This window comes from Chiloscyllium plagiosum, unplaced genomic scaffold, assembly GCF_037043375.1.
Source record: "Chiloscyllium plagiosum isolate Xiang-an unplaced genomic scaffold, Cpla_swu_hap1 HiC_scaffold_4, whole genome shotgun sequence".
Taxonomy (NCBI): domain Eukaryota; kingdom Metazoa; phylum Chordata; class Chondrichthyes; order Orectolobiformes; family Hemiscylliidae; genus Chiloscyllium; species Chiloscyllium plagiosum.
In genome coordinates this window covers 54058783-54080038 of record NW_028270142.1, presented here as the reverse complement: position 1 = coordinate 54080038, position 21256 = coordinate 54058783, and the positions used below count along the sequence as shown (strand labels likewise).

General features: G+C 38.6%; 1 protein-coding gene and 1 long non-coding RNA gene across 3 annotated transcripts in view; one reads left to right on the top strand and one right to left on the bottom strand.

Annotated features, from left to right (window-relative positions):
- Window positions 1-21256, top strand: part of LOC122549582 (uncharacterized) — a 104996-nt gene that overhangs the window by 31348 nt on the left and 52392 nt on the right. The window contains exons 3-9 of the mRNA XM_043689416.2: window positions 2885-3063; window positions 4676-4762; window positions 6306-6456; window positions 14237-14398; window positions 15863-15972; window positions 16863-16953; window positions 19036-19064. Of these exons, the coding sequence (XP_043545351.2) occupies window positions 2885-3063; window positions 4676-4762; window positions 6306-6456; window positions 14237-14398; window positions 15863-15972; window positions 16863-16953; window positions 19036-19064 (809 nt within the window). The remainder of the gene's footprint in view (window positions 1-2884; window positions 3064-4675; window positions 4763-6305; window positions 6457-14236; window positions 14399-15862; window positions 15973-16862; window positions 16954-19035; window positions 19065-21256) is intronic.
- LOC148150147 (uncharacterized) lies at window positions 702-7153 on the bottom strand. 2 transcript variants are annotated; one of them, XR_015756962.1, is made up of 3 exons: window positions 7081-7153; window positions 3619-3780; window positions 702-1313 (listed from the first exon to the last, which is right to left on the bottom strand). It is a non-coding gene; the product is annotated as an uncharacterized LOC148150147 (long non-coding RNA). The 2 variants fall into 2 exon arrangements; XR_015756963.1 differs by having other exon boundaries at window positions 3619-3777; window positions 7081-7145.

Here is a 21256-nt window from a genome sequence, read left to right as displayed (position 1 = left end):
TTGGGGTTATTTCATTGAAACATAACACCTCTGAAGGGGCATATTACAGTATAAAGGTTGTTTCTCTTGGTTAGGGAACTTAGAACACGGGGGCTTCGTCTCATGCTGAGGTCTATTGCTTAGAACCAAGATGAAAAGAATTGTCTTCACTCAGAGGGTTGTGAATCTTGAAAATTCTCCACTCCAGAACATTGCATATGCTGCATTGTTTAAATATGAAAATCACACAACACCAGGTTATAGTCCAAAGGATTTAGGGTGGTATATGTATGGAATGAGCTACCAGAGGAAGTGGTGGAGGCAAGTACAATTGCAACATTCAAAAGGCATCTGGATGGTATATGATTAGGAAAGGTTTGAAGGGATATGGGCCAGGTACTGGCAGGTGGGACTAGATTGGGTTGGGATATCTGGATTAGTGGTGCTGGAAGAGCACAGCAGTTCAGGCAGCATCCAAGGAGTATCTGGTCAGCATGGATGCGTTGGACCGAAGGGTCTGTTTCTGTGCTGTACATTTCTACGACTCCACAAGCTTTTAGAGCACTGCTCCTTCATCAGGTAGCTAGTGGGACAGGATACGTAGGACACAGAATGTACAAGTAAAAGATCAAAGTGTCATACAACTTTGTATAACACTTTGATCTTTTACTTATAAATTCTGTGTCCTATGCATCCTGTTCCTCTAGCTACCTGACGAAGGATCCGCGTCCCAAAAGCTGGTGCTTTCAAATAAACCTGTTGGACTCTACCTTGGTGTTGTGTGATTTTCAACTTTTCACCCCAGTCCAACACCAGCACCTCCACATCTTGTTTAAATATATTAAGGCTGAAACAGAAAATCAAGGGATATAAAAAGTGAACAGGAAAGTGAAGTTTAGGCAATAGATCAACCATGATCACACTGAGTGATCGAGCAAACTTGAGAGACCATTTGGTGTACCCATATTTGTTATTTCTTAATATTCTCTCTCAGCCACTTCAGCATTCTTCTGCTTCACTTCTCACTTTTCAGAATCACTTCTTTCATTCTTGTTTAACTTCAATCTTAATTGTAACTGGTTCAGAAGGTCAGGCGATCAAGCTCTCCAGGAAGGTATTCGGACATTAAGTGTACATATTGGGTCTGACCATTGCATTTTTGAGCTTTCCATTCACTTTCCAATTGAAGGGGCTCTTCCTCCTTTTTTGGTTGTAACTTAACAGCTGGACCTTCTGATCCTCTCCTTTATTATGATGCTGAGTTCAGTTTGAGCCTTTGGGGAATTCCCAGGCTCTGGAATGGTTTGGGCTGGTTTTTGATTTGTCACTGCAACCTTAAAAATAGTAGATAAAAATAAAACAAAAAAAGCTTAAAGTTGCTACTTTTAAATAAACAATAAAAAAATTCTGCTTAAGAAATGGCTAGTAGAAACAGACTAGTAGTAACTCGCATTTCGTACAGATCTTATTCTAGGTGGAGCATAATTCCTTTACATAATAGCAGGATAATATTCTCCTTCACTTTGGTGTCAGATGCTGTTCTTGCATTTGTGAAGCTTGTAAAACATTAGCCAGGGTCCCCTTTTTTTACAGACAGGATTCTAACTGTATCTCATGCAGGCTGGTTTTGTGTTTGAGTTTTTAGTAGTGGCAGGGAGCTTTGTCCATCCTCCTTAAATTAAAAATGAAGTCTTTAGTGGACAAGACATCATAAGTTATGTACATTTATAATATGTACTGTTGGTGAATATATGATGTGAGTGTTAAAATAACTATTTATATCTTCAGTATCATAGGCATATTTCCTTCTGTACATGTATAGATGATATACTTCCCGTAACTTACAGTAGATATATTCATGTAAATGCATTGCCATTATTTGTGACGGTTCGTATAACATGTCATTACAATTACAATATTACAAGGATGCTCCATCTATATAAGAACTGTAGCGCAGTGGATTCCATTTTGTTCTGCAGTAGAAACTATAATGTACATCCTTTAGAGGGGAGTTGGAAACATTAAGCTCACAAGGGTTAGTTGAATATTAACAGATATTAAAGATATTTACTTAGTTACTCATTTATGTTTGATCTCGCATTCAAAAAGGCAGTGCTAAATATTAAGTAAGCACAGCTGTTACAGTGCAATCATAGTTAAAAATCACACAACACCAGGTTATAGTCCAATAGATTTATTTGGAAGCACCAGCTTTCAGAGCACTGCTCCTTTGTCAGGTGAAGGAGCAGCGCTCCGAAAGCTAGTGCTTCCAAATAACCCTGTTGGACGATAACCTGGTGTTGTGTGATTTCTAAATTTGTCCACCCCAGTCCAACATCAGCTCCTCCACATCATGTCCAAACATAAGTTGTCATAACTGGCCACATGAAATGATTAAAATTGACAGTATGCTAATAGAGAATAGATATGACTTTGTTTTGTTCGAAGTGGTAGGAACTCTATATTTTTTGCTCACATCTCCTCTTCAACATCTGAATCAAAATAACCTATTGTAAAACTTGATCCCAGTCTTTGTGAAGATTTGATAAACTTAGCATTTTCAGACCTTCTATAATATTCCCACCAATCTTGCTATTTACAAGACTTATTTGGACTTTGAAATGGTGCCCAGCATCCATCCAGTTTAAACATACCTATTGCTGCCATCTGTAATCTTGTTGACATTTTTCACCTAACCTTTGTCAGACTTTCTGTTTCTTCTTTCTTTTGTTACGTTTCCCCTTCTTTTCAGATATTACTTTTCCCCGTCTTTTAAAATGTCCTTTAAAGTTCATTTTTTCAAATATTGTTTTGTAGCTTAGCTGCTCTGAAATCAGCTGGATGCAAACATTACCACTTTACAATGACTAGTAGTAACCTGCTAATCTCATTATTCTGTTGACAGAGACCACAGATTCTGCCACATACATTGGCCTGAAAAGGCTGACAGATGCAGGACAACAAATAGTGATACCAAATCAACCTCCAGGGACAAGCAGTCAGGACCAAAGCAGCGGCGTTTCCCCCACAACAGCTTTCCTTCAGTATTTTATCATAGCATCAAAGAGAGGCAATGAAAGCAAGGTAATTTGTTCCTTTACTTTGACTAAACTAAAGTAAAAATAATTTTAAAATTGTATTTGAATCCCTTCCCTATCCCTGACTCTTCCTTTTCCACATTGTATTATGCACTAAAATATAACTGTGAGAATGTATATTTTTACTTGCTGGCCTCTATCCTCCAAGGCTAGCAAAAAATAACCAAGCAGAGCATGCTTAAGTAAAATCAAACAAGAAGTGGTGCTCTGTTTATGGATTAGGCAACATGAACACAGGGCAGAAGTGGGTACTGCAGATGCTGGCAATCAGAGTCTAGATTAGAGTGGTGCTGGAAAAACACAGCAGATCAGGCAGCATCCGAGGAGCAAGAAAATCGATGTTTCGGGCAAAAGCCCTTTATCAGCCCCAATGAAGGGCTTTTGCCCGAAACATCGATTTTCCTGCTCCTCGGATGCTGCCTGACCTGCTGTGTTTTTCCAGCTCCACTCTAATCTAGACTCTGATTTCCAGCATCTGCAGTACCCACTTCTGCCTAGTTGACTTTAACCTTACTGTGAATCCTCTTGTAAGGATGCCTACCTTGAAGAAGTTCTCTTCTTCTCTCGACACATTCCTGATGAAGGGTTTTGCCTGAAACGTCGATTTTCCTGTTCCTCAGATGTTGCCTGACCTCCTGTGCTTTTCCAACATCACTCTCACCTCGACAACATAAACACAGGCTCTACTTCCCATGTGAGTCTGCTGACATTAACAGATTATGGGTACTGACTGGAAATCCCATTAGAGCATCAGGAGAAAATTCTGACAGACCTGACATCTGAGGTGCTTCTACTTTTTGTCCCATACGCTGGCTAAGGGTTTTCATGCAAATGATGTTAGTACTTTCCGGGTGCTCTGTGCACCCAAAGATAAATCATATAATGACATTATATCGTCCTCCACCTGCCGTTAATATGAGACATTTGATTCTCAGTGTTAGCTGCAACTCAGAGTAGGCCCTCTTGCTGATGATTCAGAGTCAGAGATTTTTCATCTCAGGTTCCACACCATAGATTAGAGGCTTCCAAATATAGGGGAGCCATGTGAACCTGAATGACCATGAACAAAATAAAGTTGAGTTGGGTTAGGAGTGAAACAGCTGTGAACCAACTCCATCACCCTCCCATGGCCCAAAGCTTCCCCACCAGCACTGATTCTAAAAATATTTGTTCTCTTGTTTCCTTGGTAGCTTAGGTGATAAAACATTATGTAGTATGATCCAAGACTTCTAATTCACAAGGAAATTAAAAATCTAATTTATTTCATTACAAGAACAGAAATAATATAATGCTTTTCAACTAGGATTTATCTCAGTTTATATTTTCACTGAAATAACCATTTCCAATTTCCTATTGTGTGTTTATAATGTGGATATGTAGATATATACACCTATATATGTGAAGCATCGCTATTCTTCATGTAATATTGCAGCATTTGGAAGAATATATCAAATATTATTGTTGTCAAACAAATAGGCTTGGAAGGACTGCACTGACTACCTTGGAAACCATGTGAATCTGTTCCCTATTAGACTTTGTTTAAATATTGGTAATATTAATTTTAAGAACCAAAAAAATCTGTACTCTTTTATTTTTAGATTGATTTGGAACGTTTGAATACCATGCTGGAACGTGGAGCCGATATCAATGCGACTGACAGATATGGACAGGGCGTTTTGCACGGGGTAATGTGAATCTGATGGAACGATTCATTTCAGGGAAAACATTATTGCCATGAGTCATTTTTGTGTTCAGTAATTATGATTAATGTGTTTTTTTAAAATTGTAGCACCAAGTCCTGCATTATGATTTTATTAGAATTGAATTCTGCTCAGGAGAAATGTCGTCAGTATTTCCTCATTGATATCTAATATCAATTAAAAATATTCCTCATATATATAGTGCCTTTAATGCAGTAAAGGGTTCCAAAGCTGATAAATAGCAATCTGAATCCTTTATATCATCACTGAATGTGCTTAGGAACAAGAATTGACAGTGGCCTTCTACAAGTATTTTGGAAAATGTATTCTTGCCTAATAAATATATCTATTATGCATATATAATAATATTTTCCCCTTCTTTATCATTAATGTAAACACATTATATAAACTTCTAAAGTCATAAAATGAAGTTTAAGTGAAACATTTTAAAATGTGTAACTTTGTATACTAGATCTGCCTTCACTTTACTTTAAAATGTAATCTTGAAAACATGGTACTGAATTTCATAGGGTGGGGAGACTTATTCACCATTCACCCAATACTCATTGTAAGGATCGACCAGCAGCTTATAGACCTAAGGAAGCCCATCCCACAGCAATAACAAATTGCCAGTGAGTTAAACGGGTAGAGACTTGCTCAGTGGGAGGAAATCTCATCCTCGGAATTTGACTGTGTGCCCATTTTAGCAGCTCCAGCAGCTCCAGATAGAATAGTGTGTCTTGCTGGCACTGCAAGCAACCCCAGGAAGGTCAGGAGATGGATATTAGAGACTGGTAAATATGTTTTTTTTGGACATGATGGGATCATGCTGCCTAGGGCGGTGGGATGGGAGTGTTTGGGAGATGAGTATGGTGGGTGTCAGGTTCTGGAGGCCAGATGGAAAAGAGCAAATGGAGAATAAAATTTTGGGATGGGTTACTCCCTCTGCAAAAATGACACGCCCAAAATGCTGTGTCCCTACCACCGTCCATCTTTCCCTCCTTCGCAAAAATATTTGTTAAAAACAGGTTCACTTGTCTGCATGGTGACATTAACCATTTTATGGATTGGGCAATGTGAAACGTGCATTAATTGCTAATTATTTATTTCAAAACGGCAAGCAAATTGCCTATTTTGGCACCCATGCATGCACCAAATTACGGAAACTGGCTTGAGGGTGAGCAGGAAACTGATGGGTTTATCACCCTTTGTATTTTTCAAGGCCACTGCTAAAAAACACGTCAGACAGGGGGCTTTAAAATCCTGTGGTCAACATTCACTATCATTGACATGCAGCTGTGTGTTGAATAAAATAAGTTATGGCTTCAACTCATGTTATTTCAAACAAACCTGCACTTCAAGAACTGTCAAGCTAAATCTGTCACAGTCGTGCAAGTAACAGGCAAAGACCCAATGATATATTAACATTATAAACTGATTTTAGGTTGACATTTGAATCTCCATGTTCAGAGTTACTAAAGAGGCCCTTGCTCAAAAGTCTGACTGCATTTCATATCTGTCTCAATAGGCAGCCAGAACATGGCATCCTGACGTTGCCAAGTTTCTGATCGAGAGAAATGCTGACGTGAACAAGGCTGATAACTATGGTGTAACCCCACTGCACGTGGCTGCGGCAGTAAATTATCCTGAAATGGTTGATTATCTTCTGGACTGTAATGGTAAGATAAATTACAGGAATAATTTGCAGGAGTAGGTGAGCTGTGAAGGCAGTGCTGCATGAGAATATTAAAGAAAGAAGGGCTGGATTTATGTAACATTTCATGACCATTAGGCATCCAAAAGTACATTACAGTCAATGGTAATCACTGTTGGAATGTACAAAAATGTGGCAGCAGTCCTGATCCAGTCTGATGTTAACACCTGACAAGTCAGATTCAAGAGTGAAACCTGGCTTGACAGAATCTAGTTTTGCTTTTTTCTAAACAGTGAAGATCAGTCACATCCCAAAGGTCTGCCATTGCACTCTTCACACAAATAACAAAATGTTTAATAAATAAATATAACTATATTATCCTAAACAAAATTACTGGAAAGACTTCATTGCAAACACCAGAAAAGGGTTCAAAGTCAAAATATTCCTTTTATCCCTGCAATATCCCTACAAAGTCCAAAATTCACCCCCCCCCCAAAAATTACTATTTTCACACCAAGGCGTCCTGCACAGACGAGTACAGCCATCTAACAAATTTCTGTCCATTTAGTAAGTCCTTTCTTTATTTCTTATGTTATCCCTCCATGAGACATGGAAAACAAACTTCAAATTAAAATCAGTATTGATTTACCTTTAGGGCAAACATGAGCTCCCGAAACTATGTTTTCTGGCAGGATTTCTTACCAGGGAGTTAAATGCTCCTGCTATTGCTCTCTGACGCGCACAGTCTACCTGACTCACTCACTCCTGAATTTTTCTGTGCCCGTGCATGTCACTGGACCCCTGTTGCTAGGCAACAGCACCGTTTAATTTGTACTTACTTTAAATGCGCGAAAATACTAACCTCATCTCCTCACTTCTTAAGTTGCAAACCTCATTAAATATGTCTCCAAACAAACAGAGCTCCGCATTTTTTGTCACCAAGCTTACAAATATAACCCTAAAAATATAACCCTGGATTTCTATTCTGACAGTTCTTTCGTTGGGCACAATTGTCAGACTCCCATTTCACAGAACTCACCTGCTGGATGCTGTCAAACAATAAGCAAATAAGTGTGATGTTAGGCTGCTGGGATGATAGAGTGCAGGGTAAATAAAGTGCCAGGTGTTTAGAGTACCAGGGTGCAAGGTAAGAGGAGGGTCAGCTGGGTAGGCATAGGATGCCGAGGGTAAGGTCCCAGATGGTTGTGGGGGTACAATGTCAGGCAAATAAAGTGCAAGGAGGTTAGGATGCCAGGATGCAAGGTAAATATGATGTCAGCTGGGAATGGTGAAGGGTGCCAGGTGAGAGAATGCTAGATGTCTTGGGAATAGAGTGCAAAGTAAATAAGGTGCTAGTTAGGTCGAATGCCACAAAAGCAGGGCTGCCAGTTTGGTAAGGTGCAGCTGGAGAGGGGATTAGTTTGCCAGGGTAGAATGCCAGACAAGTAGGGTGTAAGGTGCAAAGTAAGTTGAATGTCAGATATGTAGGTTGCCAAGGGGTAAGGGGTAAGGTACCAAATGGGTAGAATGCCAGAGTTCAAGTTATCAAGGGGACCGAGTAAGTGACAGTGTATAGGGTAGATCAGGGTGAATACGAGAAATTAGTTACAGTGAGGTGGTGGGTGGTAGTTGAGGGGAAGTTGGCACAAGATCTGGGAGTTTCAGGTGCTGATCAGGGGCTGAGACAGTGGCAGGGGAAGTTTGACGCAGATCGAAGCAGGCTTCCGGGTCCCAGGGAAAGTGCCAGTTCTGTGGGTGGGGTGGTTGTTGGATCAAAATTTTGGAGGTTTTAATGATCTGGTTGAGGGTAAGTAGTTACTAAGGAGTTAGACCACATTTTTAAAAGCCTCACCTTTCCTGAGTAGCTACTTACTTAGTTTCATTGAAATCCTCCACATTTTCTGATTTAAATGCAAACTTTCAGTGGGTCCAAACACAGACAAGTTGCCCAGCAGAACCTTCAATTTCCTTGGAAATATCTTCAGAGCCTGCACAATGAAGATTCTGCAGGGTTTCCATGTGCAACTCACATTTACATTTGTATATCTACCATCTGGCCATCAGAAAATCCATCCATTGTCATAAACACCAATGAGAGGATAATCTGTTTTGGTGGTGTTGATTGAGGGATGGATATTGAGGTGGGCGGCACGGTGGCACAGTGGTTAGCACTGCTGCCTCACAGCGCCAGAGACCCGGGTTCCACTCCCGCCTCAGGCGACTCTCTGTGTGGAGTTTGCACATTCTCCCCGTGGCTGCGTGGGTTTGCTCTGGTTTCCTCCCACAATCCAAAAATGTGCAGGTTAGGTGAATTGCCATGCTAAATTGCCCGTAGTGTTAGGTGAAGGGGTAAACGTAGGTGTATGGGTCTGGGTGGTATACGGGTCGGTGTGGACTTGTTGGGCCGAAGGGCCTGTTTCCACACTGTAAGTAATCTAATATCAGCCAAGGTACCAATTGTAAGTTTTATTGGTTCTGAGATATAAATCAGATACTTAAAGTATCTGTATTTTTAAGTGTTAGTTTGTCACAATGAGGGTCTTCAGTTGCCCTTGATCAAAAAAGATATATGAATTATGTTGAAGCAAGATTTTATATATACATAACAAAAAGTAGGAAAGACAATATGAACGTTTTAATCCTTCAAGACCAATGATTACTTGAATGTTGTCACCACAGGTGATGCCTTTTTTCTGTCTCTGACATGATGTTATGTTGACTCAGAGAATTACAGAACAGAAACACAGTGGCACAGTGGTTAGCACTGCTGCCTCACAGCAGCAGAGACATGGGTTCAATTCCTGCCTCAGGCAACTGTCTGTGTGGAGTTTGCACATTCTCCCTGTCATTTCTTCCAGGTGCTCTGGTTTCCTCCCACAGTCCAAAAATGTGCAGGTTAGGTGAATTGGTCATGCTAAATTACCCGTAGTGTTAGGTGAAGGGGTAAATATAGGGGAATGGGTCTGGGTGGGTTGCTCTTCAGAGGGTCGGTGTAGACTTGTTGGGCCAAAGGGCCTGTTTCCACACTGTAAGTAATCTTAAAAAAAAAGGTAAAATTGTGCCAGCAGAGACTCCAAGTTTACAATTTTTATCCCTAATTCTAAGAGTTGCTCATCCCTTATCAGAAGAATTTGCATTGGCTTAAAGTGATCTGGTGTCACCCTGCCTCTAACTAGAATCATGCAGGCTAAACAAGTACCTGTCTCCATTTTCTGAGGCTCAGAAGTTACATTCCATTGTGTACATATATCACACATCCACTTTAGATTCAAATGCCCACATGCAACTATGTTTTAATGAAAAATATTATAAATAATCCACCTAAACATTCCCAAAGTACCGAGACAGTGAAAAACAAATATTAGGATGTCCTTTCGAAACAAAATATTCTATTACACAAGTACAGCTGATACAAGACAGTAAAAACTATTTAAAATACTTGGTACTTGCTTAAGATAGTGCAAACTGCAAGATTCAAACATTTTGCTCTTTTCTTTAAAGCTGGCAAACAAGTCTGTACTTGCACATTCTATAATTAAAATTGACAGCATGAATGCAGAAATTTCAGCACTTTCAGGTTTTCAAGGTCAGTTTTAATGCAAAAGTGTTAGTCGTCTCACTCGCAAAACTCAAACTAAACTGTTTGAAAAGATTATCAAGGAAAATCCTAAAATTTCACTTCAAACCAAAAACATAATTGTGTTATCAAGGTCTTGCACAGGGATAGCCTCACTATTCTTCTCCAAAATAGTTCTATGAGATCTGTTGTACTCGCCTGAAACGACAAACAAGCCCATAATTTAACATCTCGCTTGAAAGTCAACACCTGCAACAGTGCAGCACTCCTTCAGTGTTACTGTGGGCCTGGAGTCACATGTAGGCCAACACCCCCAACAATGCAGCACTCCCTCAGTGTTACTGTGGGCCTGGAGTCACATGTAGGCCAACACCCCCAACAATGCAGCACTCCATCAGTGTTGCACTGGAATATGAGCCAAGAGTTTTGATTTGAAACCATTGTCTGAGGCTATGAAACCACAACCTTCTGACTCAAAAGCAAAAATGCTACTAACTGAATGTTAGCTGACACTGCAGAAAGGAGCAAATCTTGCATATTTGTTGTCAATTTACTTTAATCAATCAGGCATGCCATCATAAATATATAAATCTGTTGAACCATGTTGATCTAGCCATTTCAATAGTTGTTGCATTAAAGTATTACAACTTGCTTTGAACAGGTAAAGAAGGATGAATTGGATAATTTTTTAACCTCCTCAGTTGGTGCAATAAAGATTTATGTTCTCACAAGGTTTTATTGGATAAAAGAAAAAACAATTTTACTATTTACAAGCCTTCATAAAAATAATGACACAACATCAAAAATACAGAAACACATGTACAACGTTAAAAAGAAATAGTGTCTAGTATAAAAGGGAAATAAACGGAGTAAACTGTTTAAAGTTCTTAGAGTATCCTTGAGGCATAAATATTTTAACATGGTACCATGGTTGTTTCATTGAAGTATTGTATCCTCAGCAGTAGCAAATCACAGAATTTTTTGACTTCTCAATGTTCAGATGTTTCTCTCCAAATTATATAGTCACTGGGTGTCCTGCTCTTTCCAAACTTGATAAAATATGGTGATATCTTTCATCTCTGAAACCTGAAACCTATCGTACAGTTGTAAATCAAAAATATATGAGGGATGATTCACGCCTGATTAATTCAACTAGATTCGGTTTTAAAATAAAAAAGTTCATTTCAATCTTGACAATTTTGGTTAGTCCACACTTATTTCCTGAAGCTTGGCTAACTTGTATGATCAGCTGATTGCTGTGGACCTTTTTAAAACCATTCCAGACCAGGAAAGTCTCAGGTATTATAATCAGATTATAGAATTTAAACATTGCTAGTCCACATACTTTGCAGAATCTCAAAATTGGCTGCTAAGCTGCCATTGTCAATGCTACCAATGCCATCCAGCAATGATCACAATGTTATCTTAGTCATAGAGTCGTAGAGATGTACAGCACTAAAACAGACCCTTTGGTCTAAATAATCCACTTTTGACAAACAATTAGAGTCATAGAGGTGTACAGCATGGAAACAGAACCTTTGGTCCAACCCGTCCATGCCAACCAGATATCCCAACCCAATCTAGTCCCACCTGCCAGTACCCGGCCCATATCCCTCCAAACCCTTCCTATTCATATACCCATCCAAATGCCTCTTAAATGTTGCAATTGTACCAGCCTCCACCACATCCTCTGGCAGCTCATTCAATTTACGTACTACCGTCTGCGTGAAACATTTGTCCCTTAGGTCTCTTTTATATCTTTCCCCTCTTACCCTAAACCTATGCCCTCTAGTTCTGGACTCCCCAACCCAGGGAAAAGACTTTGTCTATTTATTCCTATCCATGCCCCTCATAATTTTGTAAACCTCTATAAGGTCACCCCTCAGCCTCCGACTCTCCAGGGAAAACAGCCCCAGCCTGTTCAGCCTCTCCCTGTAGCTCAGATCCTCCAATGCTGGAGACTGATTTTCTTTTAACTTTTATCTTTTTGGATTATTTCTACTCAGTGTGTATGTGTGTTGTGTTACTATCGAGAGAGTAAGGACTGCAGATCAGAGTCGAGAGTGTGGTGCTGGGAAAGCACAGCAGGTCAGGAAATATCTGAGGAGCAGGAGAATCGACATTTCAGGCATAAGTTCTTCCTCATGCGTTTATTAATAAGCTCACCTTTTTTTAATTCATGAAAGCCTGGTTAAATTGGTTCCTTTAAAACATAAGTTCATTGGCATCTGTCAGAAAGGTATCCACAAGGGAAGAAATCCTCTTAAAATTAAACTTGTAGTGATAATGCAGAGAGTGAGTGAATAACCAAGGGTAGCAAGTTCACCCTTCCTCATCCAGGACTTTATTGATTTGTGGTATGTGGTGTAGAATTGTAAAAAATTCAGGAACCTCACCCAATGTCTGGTTGTAATAATTGATATGATACACTTTGTTGCAGAGATAATGAGGAGGATTTGATTGTTGGCATTTACTCCTCCAAGATCCTAAATTGTTCATCCCAGACATACATATGACACCACGATAGTGGATGATGCTTATGGCACTCCTCAGGATTAATCTTTTCAGACTATTATAAATACAGGGAATAGTTCATCCAGCCACTTAAAATGTGGATTTGACAGATGTCTGGGACTAAGATGCCAAGGGGGTTGGACTTTGTCTTCCAAGTAGCACAAGACATGCTCAAAGTAAATCAGAAGCCCTTTGAACATTCTGTCCAATTTTTATTTTCATCAACTGGAAAATACTTATACCACATACTGTCGTCTCTGGGGAATGCTTTGGATCCAAAGAGACCAATACAAGATTACACCATAGAAAATCTAAGGTGAAAACAGTATTCATTGGATTATCTCCTAGTGGATAATTAACTTCATCAGAAATTTAAGTCAACAGCCTTTTTTTCATTTTCATTGCTGTTTTTAGGCCTTCACCTTAACTTCTGGGCCCTAACCCTTATTGGATGCAAGATCTGATTAACTTTTAGTGGCAATTTGTGATCTCCTCTTTGCCCGTTTGCCTCTTATCTTCTTGTCTAGTGGCGATGATGTATTATGAATTTAGCTGCTAAAATCCTTGCTAAGTTGGACAGGTAGAAATATAACAAACAGGGTACAAATTGACCACAAGTAATTGACCATAATTATTTGAGTGATATTGAATTTTAAATGTACAGTATAAACCACAGACCTTTTAAAAATGGCATATTATTTATATGGTTAATTGAGACAACATGGCTTAATTGAGTGTGGTTTTTGCTGTGAAAGCACAAATTTCAATTTGCTTTCCTGAAAGCTTTCAACATTGTATGAAGGTAGTAGAGTATAAACTCTGCCATAAATTGCATCACAGAGTTCTGGTTGCCACATTATAGGATGTTATGTGGATTGAAATGTATTAGTTATAAGGAGAGGTTGGACAAACTTGCATTGTTTTTGCTAAAGCATCAGAAGCAGAGGCAGTACTGATAAATCTGTAAAATTATGAGAGATTTTGATCAGATGGATAGTCAGTCTTTTTTTCCCAGGTTAGAAATCTCAAATACTGGGGGGCATAGGTTTAAGGTGAGGGGGGAGCATTTAAAGGAGATGTGCAAGGCAAGTTTTTTTACACAGAAGGTAGTAGATGCCTGGAATAGACTGCTATGGGATGTGGTGAAAGCTCTTACAATAGCAATATTTAAGATGCGTTTAGACAGACACATGAAAAGGGCAAGAAATAAGGGATACAGACCACATGCAGGCAGATGGAGTTAGTTTAGAATGGCATCATGGTTGGAACAGTCATGGTGAGCCAAAGGGCCTATTCCTATGTTCTATAAGCATCTCCACAAGCAGGCAAAATCAATCAATCGTCCATTATACATTTTGTTCAATATTCAGGTCCACTGATAAGTTCTTATGCTTCGGATGTGGAATGCAACTTTTTCATGGTTTTGAAAACATGAAGTTCGGGGGCACTAAGGGTGGAGTTAAGAACTGATGAAATCCATAAAACAGGGTGATCTTGATTCATTGCCAGTTAGCAGAAAAAGAATCAAGTATCTTTCAGCTGGCGCATCAATATGCAGGATTCTCTACCATGCATAATGTAGGTGCAATGCCAAAATATCATGATATGCAGAATGGGAACAAACATAGCCACAGTACAGTAACTTGAATGTCACAAAATTATCTACAAATTCTGTGTATCCATTGTAATTGTGTATAGCATCTCCCTTTTTTAGCGGACATTGAAGCAAAAACGTCTGGAATGATGCAGACACCAGTTCACTATGCAGCTAAGTATGATGCTGCTAATGCCCTGCACTGCCTGTTGAAACATGATGCGAACATGAAAGCGCGAGATTATAAACAGCGAACCCCTTTGCAGCTGGCAACAGAGCTTGGTAAGATTCATGATTTATTTTTATTAAGTTGATACTTTGGGTGTGAGCAGGCAGCACTGGATGGCCTGTGAGTTCTGCTGGCCATAAGTGCATAACAGATAAAATATTTATTTTCTCATCAATTTTGTTAGACCTGTGACTATGTATCTTTACTTTTACCTGAGGATCCAGGTCTTCCCATTTTACAGGGGGTCTTATTTGACCTGGAGATTTGTTGGTTCACACTTCACAGGAGTTCTGATTTCACCAAGAAAAGTTTCAATCATACCTACACTCTGTTTTATGCCATCTAATCAATCTTCTATCCATATCAATATGTTACCACCGACATTATGAGATTTATTTTCCATAATAACATTTGATATGGAACCTTATCAAATACCTTCCAGATATCCAAATACAGTCCATCTATTATCTCCCCTTCCTCCACAGCATGTTACTTCCTCAAAAAAGTCCACTGATTTAGTTGAACATGATTTCCCTTTCACAAAACCATGTTTACTCCACCTGACTATCTTTAACCTTTCCAATTGCCCTGCTATAACATCTTTAATAATAACTTTGAACATCTTCCCTATGACAGATGTTAAGCTAACTGGCCTGTTGTCTCTTGCTTTCTTTATCCCTGCCTTTCTGAATAAAGGAGTTACATTCGCTATTTTAAATTCTGATGGGCCTTCCTTAAATCCAAGGAATTCTGTAAATTAAAACCAATGTATTAATTAGGGCAAAGTCCATCAGGTCATGTCGACATAAATGAGAATTTATTTTTAAAAATTATTCTCTTTTTGGGAATTGGCAACTCTGGCAAGGCCAGCAATTGTTGCCCATCATAATAGCCTTGGAACTGAGTGGTTTGTTAGGGTACTTTAGAGGGCAGTTAAAAATCTTTCACATTACTGTGGATTTGGAGTCATGTGTCGACCTGACAGGAAAGGATGGTAGATGCATTTTCACATGAGTCAATAGTTGCTTCATTGTTACTGTGATCGAGATCAGTTTTCAATTCCAGATTTTATTAATTGAAGTTAAATTCTACCTATTGTAATAGTGAAGTTTAAATCCATGTCCCTCTATTAGCCTGGGCCTCTGAATTACTAGTCTATTCATATTAACACAATGATAATATCTCCACTGTGGACTACTCATTATAACACAATTATTTATGGAAACAGCATTTCAGAAAAATAAATTGAAATGAGTTACTGAAAAATATGCAAACTCAGGTATCCTGATAAATGGAAATTGCAAGAAATGACCTGTTATTATATGTGACCAGAGAAACAGAGTCAACGATAGTCAGAGACTTATCATCACAATCTGATTTCTGGCATCCATGTTATTTTCTACAGGTATTCTGAAGTCTGGGATGGATTAAATTAGAAGTAAACTGCAGCATTCTCTATCTGTACCGAACAATTCTGCAATCACTAAATTATTCTCTTTTATGATGTTCCCTCTCAGATCGATCTGAGTCAGCTCGATTGCTATTGCAGTGCCACGCAGATGCAGGAGTTCATGATAATACAGGACAATTATGTCTTACATTGATGGCAGCAAACATGCCTCAACTTGTGAGTAGATTGAAATATTCATTTTGATGTCCCAGTTATATATCAAAACGTAAGGTTCTGATCTAATCCAGCTGAACAATCTTCTACAACTGCATGTCTGCCATGCACCTTTCACAGTGAACTTAGCTGTCTGTTAATTCTATTCCTTTCACACCACTGCCTTATGTGGTTCTTAAAAAATCCATACTATTCTTTGGTAGAATTCTCTCACAAAATATTTATTCTATCATTGCCCGCTTTTCTTCAAATATCTCCTAAAAATCCTTCACTTGGGGTGCACTTTTATACTCCTCCATTAAATTACCCACTGCTTCTTTCACAATTGCCATAATTCCTTTCGATTACATGAGGAGTATTAAATTAATGGAAGTTGCTGTTGATGCATGATTCCACTTTTTGATGTGGCACTGAGTTAAACAGGCAGCAGGATTGGTCCTGAGTTGAGTTTGGGGAGCACGTGAAGCACGTCAGTATAACCAAGGTAGAGAAAGGGGAAGGCAGCCAAGGTTGACACTTCTTCTTGGAGAAAGTGAGGACTGCAGATGCTGGAGATCAGAGCTTAAAAATGTGTTGCTGGAAAAGCGCAGCAGGTCAGGCAGCATCCAAGGAGAAGGAGAATCGACGTTTCGGGCATAAGCCCTTCTTCACTTCTTCTTGTCCAGTGACTCAATACAAGTGAAATTGTCAATTAAAGGCAGCAATTTGTGTGCAGAGAAGGAACATTACTTTGGTTAATATAACCAAAGGATTGCTGGCCACATGGAATTTTACTTGCAAATGTGTCACTACCCTCCTGTAAGAAAAGGAAAAGGAAAAAAGGGTTGAAAGGATTTTTAGATAACCTCAGAATGTATGATGAATAAAGTATCTCCTTTGCCTGTACCCCATAGGCATATACGGCTTTGGATCAATTCATCTTTAAGGACAGAGCTAACCGAAAACAGTACTTCATGCTGAATCTTCTAATACCCCAACCTTCTGGTAAGGTGACACACCAATTAAATGGATGTATTGTTCTAAAGTTTGATTCACATAAACAGGCTGAGTCTCAGCTGAATACGGAAGACCCATGTGCAACTATTTTGGATCTATGATTTACACAATTATCAGGGGATATCAATTTGTTGAACAATTTTAGATTAATAACGTAGTGATATAACATGGCTCTAGTCACATGGAACCCATGCCCCACCTGCGTACTTATCTCATAAATTCTTTTTGAAGTGAGTGATACCAATGTAGACTGATTAAACTACTTAGTTAAAACACACAAGGAGAAGATCATTCATGATTTGCTAGAGTGAATGGCACAGTCTATGTCCTATTCTCCTGCTCAGAAGCATCTTTATTGCTTTCCTTTAAATCCTCATTAATGATCAATAACTTTTTCTAAGAAAATATACATGTTATTGCACTTGAATCTCCAGAGTGACTTCAGTAGAGATTGTATAGTTTTGAAAAACTTGTGCTAACTGTGATTGATACATCAGTCAATGTTTGCTTGAGCTACAAACAAGGTGACTTCCAATGAAACATTCAATTGCTCTAATTTTCTCTCTAATTTTACTAATGATCCTTTGTGCTGCTACTTATGACGTGTGTATTTCCTTTTTGATCTACACTCTCTTCACCAATGATGACATGGTTTGTTGTTTCATGGTTTGATTTGCTTCAAAATCAGTTTGGATACGGCACATATTATTGTTGTGCTGCTGCTTTAATAAGTGGTCTGTAAATGCAACCTAGTCAAATGAGGCTTGTCTGACTCTATACTTGACCAACTTACTTCAAAGTGGGATCTTTCAATTGTGTTCCCTTCCAAGGCTAGTGGGTCTTGCATAGAATGTTTATTTTAATTCACCAGATCTTAAAGTTTTTATTTATTTTATCACATTTTTATTTAAGTATCAATATTTGTGGGCCTACCCAACTCACAAAATGTAGGGGGATACATTTGATTGTGTTCCATTGCGTCTATCCTAGAAAGATCCCTGTTTTTCAGAACCCCAGCTACCAATTAAGGCAATATTGTTTGCCTTCTGTGATCAGCCAACACAATGTTTGCATTGGTGTTTTCATATCTTTTAATTTAGTTATTTGAGGCTTTTTGTGAAAATAGCTGTATTGTTTGTGAAAAATCATCAATTTTGTTGGGCTTGCCAATTAAAAGGGGATGCTTTATGCACTCATTTATGTGAAACATTTTCCAAATTCATGGTCCTATTGGTTTATCTGAAGAGGACCTGTTCATTTCCCTTTCTTTCTGTGCACCTACCCACAATTCCTCGTCTATGAGGTGAGGTGTACAACCTTCTCTTATGCTTCAGAAAACAGATGCCTCTATGTCACTTCTAATTCACTTCACATTACAATACTGGAAATGATTCTGGAGCTTTGGCAGCAAAAATAATTCGAGCTAGCAGGAAACAGAAATGTGCGATACATAAATGATAACATAACTGACATTGTTATTGGCTGTGGCCATAATGAAGATGATGTTGGTAATGTTTATATTACAACTTAATATGAATCAGCAACACAAATTATATTAGCTCTGAAATTCAACTATTCCAGCAGATTCTTATTAGAATTTCAATATGTCACTGTCCAGCTAAACTAACTTTGTAATGGCATGAAATTAAAAAAAAACTGCCAATGCTGGAATCCAAAGTAGACAGGCAGGAGACTGGAAGAACATAAGACTGAAGAAGGGTTACATCTGAAACATCGAATTCTCCACCTCCTGATGCTGCCTGGCTTGCTGTGTTCTTCAAGTCTCCTGTATGTCTACAATCAATTAAAACCTCGCAGTGTTGAGCCTGGATTATCTTTGAAGTCATTTACAATGTCCTGGCAGGGAAACACCAGAGTTGGGGAATATAACAAAGTGACAATATTGGAATTCACATTTGTTTTAAGTTACCTGAAACGCTTGTTTAGCAAGGCTGTAAATAATAGAGATGAAGAATGATGGACCTATATTACAGTAACTTGTACAGATCAAGAAAATTACATTTGATATTTATTAAAGCTCTGATTTTTCCAAAATCTGCTTTGAAACAGAAACAGCTAATAGTCGTGCCAAGTCATTGGTAAGTACTACTTCCGTTTTGATAAATAGAATGTTCTGTTAAGGCTCCAGGAAAAGTCTCTGTTTCACTGAAATGATTTGAATAGAGATCAATTATTACATGAGGCTTCTCAAGTCCAATGATAATCACCAGTTGTAACCAGGAACTAAAGATAGCCAGGATTTTAACTGGATGTATTCCTACGTTCTTTTTAATCCAACAATAGTTGCCCAACCCTAACTGGCCTTGAGCTGGGATTATTGGCAAACACTATGTTTAAATGGAAGTGTCTCTATTGAGTAGGATTCAGAGGTTAAGTATAATCTGGATCATTAAAATGTAAAGTGGTCAATGGATGGTAAACAGAAGAATGTGCTCAATAATGCTGCTATGAATTAATGCAACCATCAAATTTCAGTTTTACCATATTAACTACAGGTCATTCTGCAATAACACATGTTTCATTAACGTGAATTTGCTATAATGCGGTTGATCAATTGGGGATATTGTTTCTAATGTACAAACTTTTAAAATGTATGTTGGTTGTAACGTGATTCCAGAGCGAACACTTTAAGCACTGTTTCTAAATCACGATTTTTCTATAACGTGGGGTTGCACAAGAACGCAACCACTGCGTTATCGAAGATCTGACTTCATTTTCAATTTTATAATTTAATTACCTAATGGAATTAAGTTATCTTAAGAGACTTGTTTTATCAAACTCTTGAAGTACAAATTACACCAAGCTGATGACATCTTACCTTTAGGCCATCCTACTTGAGACAAGTTATGGTTAGAAAATATTATTGAGGGTTTTCTCAACGAATTGACTAATTTGTGTAAACAAACTGTTCAATGAAATTTTTGGAACTGCAATAAAAGGCATTTCCTATGAAAGCAAAATGAAATCTGAAAAAACCCCACAGAAAATGCTGGAGAAACTCAGCAGGTCTGGCAGCATCTGTGGAGAGAGAAACAGAGCCAATATTTCAAGTCTGGTATGACTTTTCCGCAAAAGAAGTTCTGAAGGAGAGGCATACTGAACTCAAATCATTAATTCTGGTTTTCTCTCCACAGATACTGCCAGACCTGCTGAGTTTCTCCAGCATTCCCTGTGTCTGAAAAATAATTTTCTGCCTACAACAAATACCCTTTCAGCATTCAAGATTGGAACTGACTTTTCAAATGTGTTAATGTGTTATGGTACTCACTACCACAGGTTTTTGAGGCAGGTAGCCGAAATTATTTCAAAAGAAAACTGCTGTGGAATCAGATAAGGTCCTGAACAGCATGGGCTATGGCAAGAAATATGACAGAATAATACTGGTGAAGGCTATCACAATGTCAGGAATAATGTATCATTTCATTGGAACAGAAGTAGGCCCTTTAGTCCATTGAGCCTGCCCTGCCATTCAATATGATCATTTCTGATCAAGCACCATCTTATACACCCATCCCATAATCCTGAATGCCATAGATAATCAAAAATCTATTGCTCTCTACCTTAAACATACTCAAAGACTCAGCTTCCACAGTCCTCTGTGGTAAAGAATTCAAAAGGTTCACCAACTTTTGAATAAAAATAAATTTTCCTCATCTTGGATCGATGTGACATCCCATTATTTTAAAATAGTGACCACAATTCTAAACTGTCCAGACAGGAGAAACATCTTACCTTCATTTACTCTGTATATCCTTTTAAATATTTTCTAAGTTTTAATAAAATGACTTCTCATTATTCAACACTTTAGCATATACAGGCCCAATCTGCCCAATCTCTCCTCATGAAACATTCCTGGCAATCCATCGCCTGCCAACAAGTCTTTGTTGCACTCATTCAATTGCAATCATGTATTTCCTGAGATAAGGAGACTAAAACTTCACACAGTCCTCCAGGTGTGGTACAACCAAGTTCCTATAGAATTGAATCCAGATGTCACAACTCTTGCAATAAAGGCTAACTTTCCATTAGCCTTCCTAATAACCTGCTGCACCTGCATTTTAGCCTTCCAACCTCTTCCAATTTATGAAATACCCTGCACATCTGTTTATCCGAACAAAGTGGGTAAACTCACATTCTTCCTCATCATATTCCTTCTGCTATCCTCTTGCTCATTCACCAAGCCTCTCCAAATCCTCCTGAAACCACTTTGCACTTTCCTCACAAAACATATTCTTGTTTAACTGTGCATCATCCACAAATTTGGAAATAA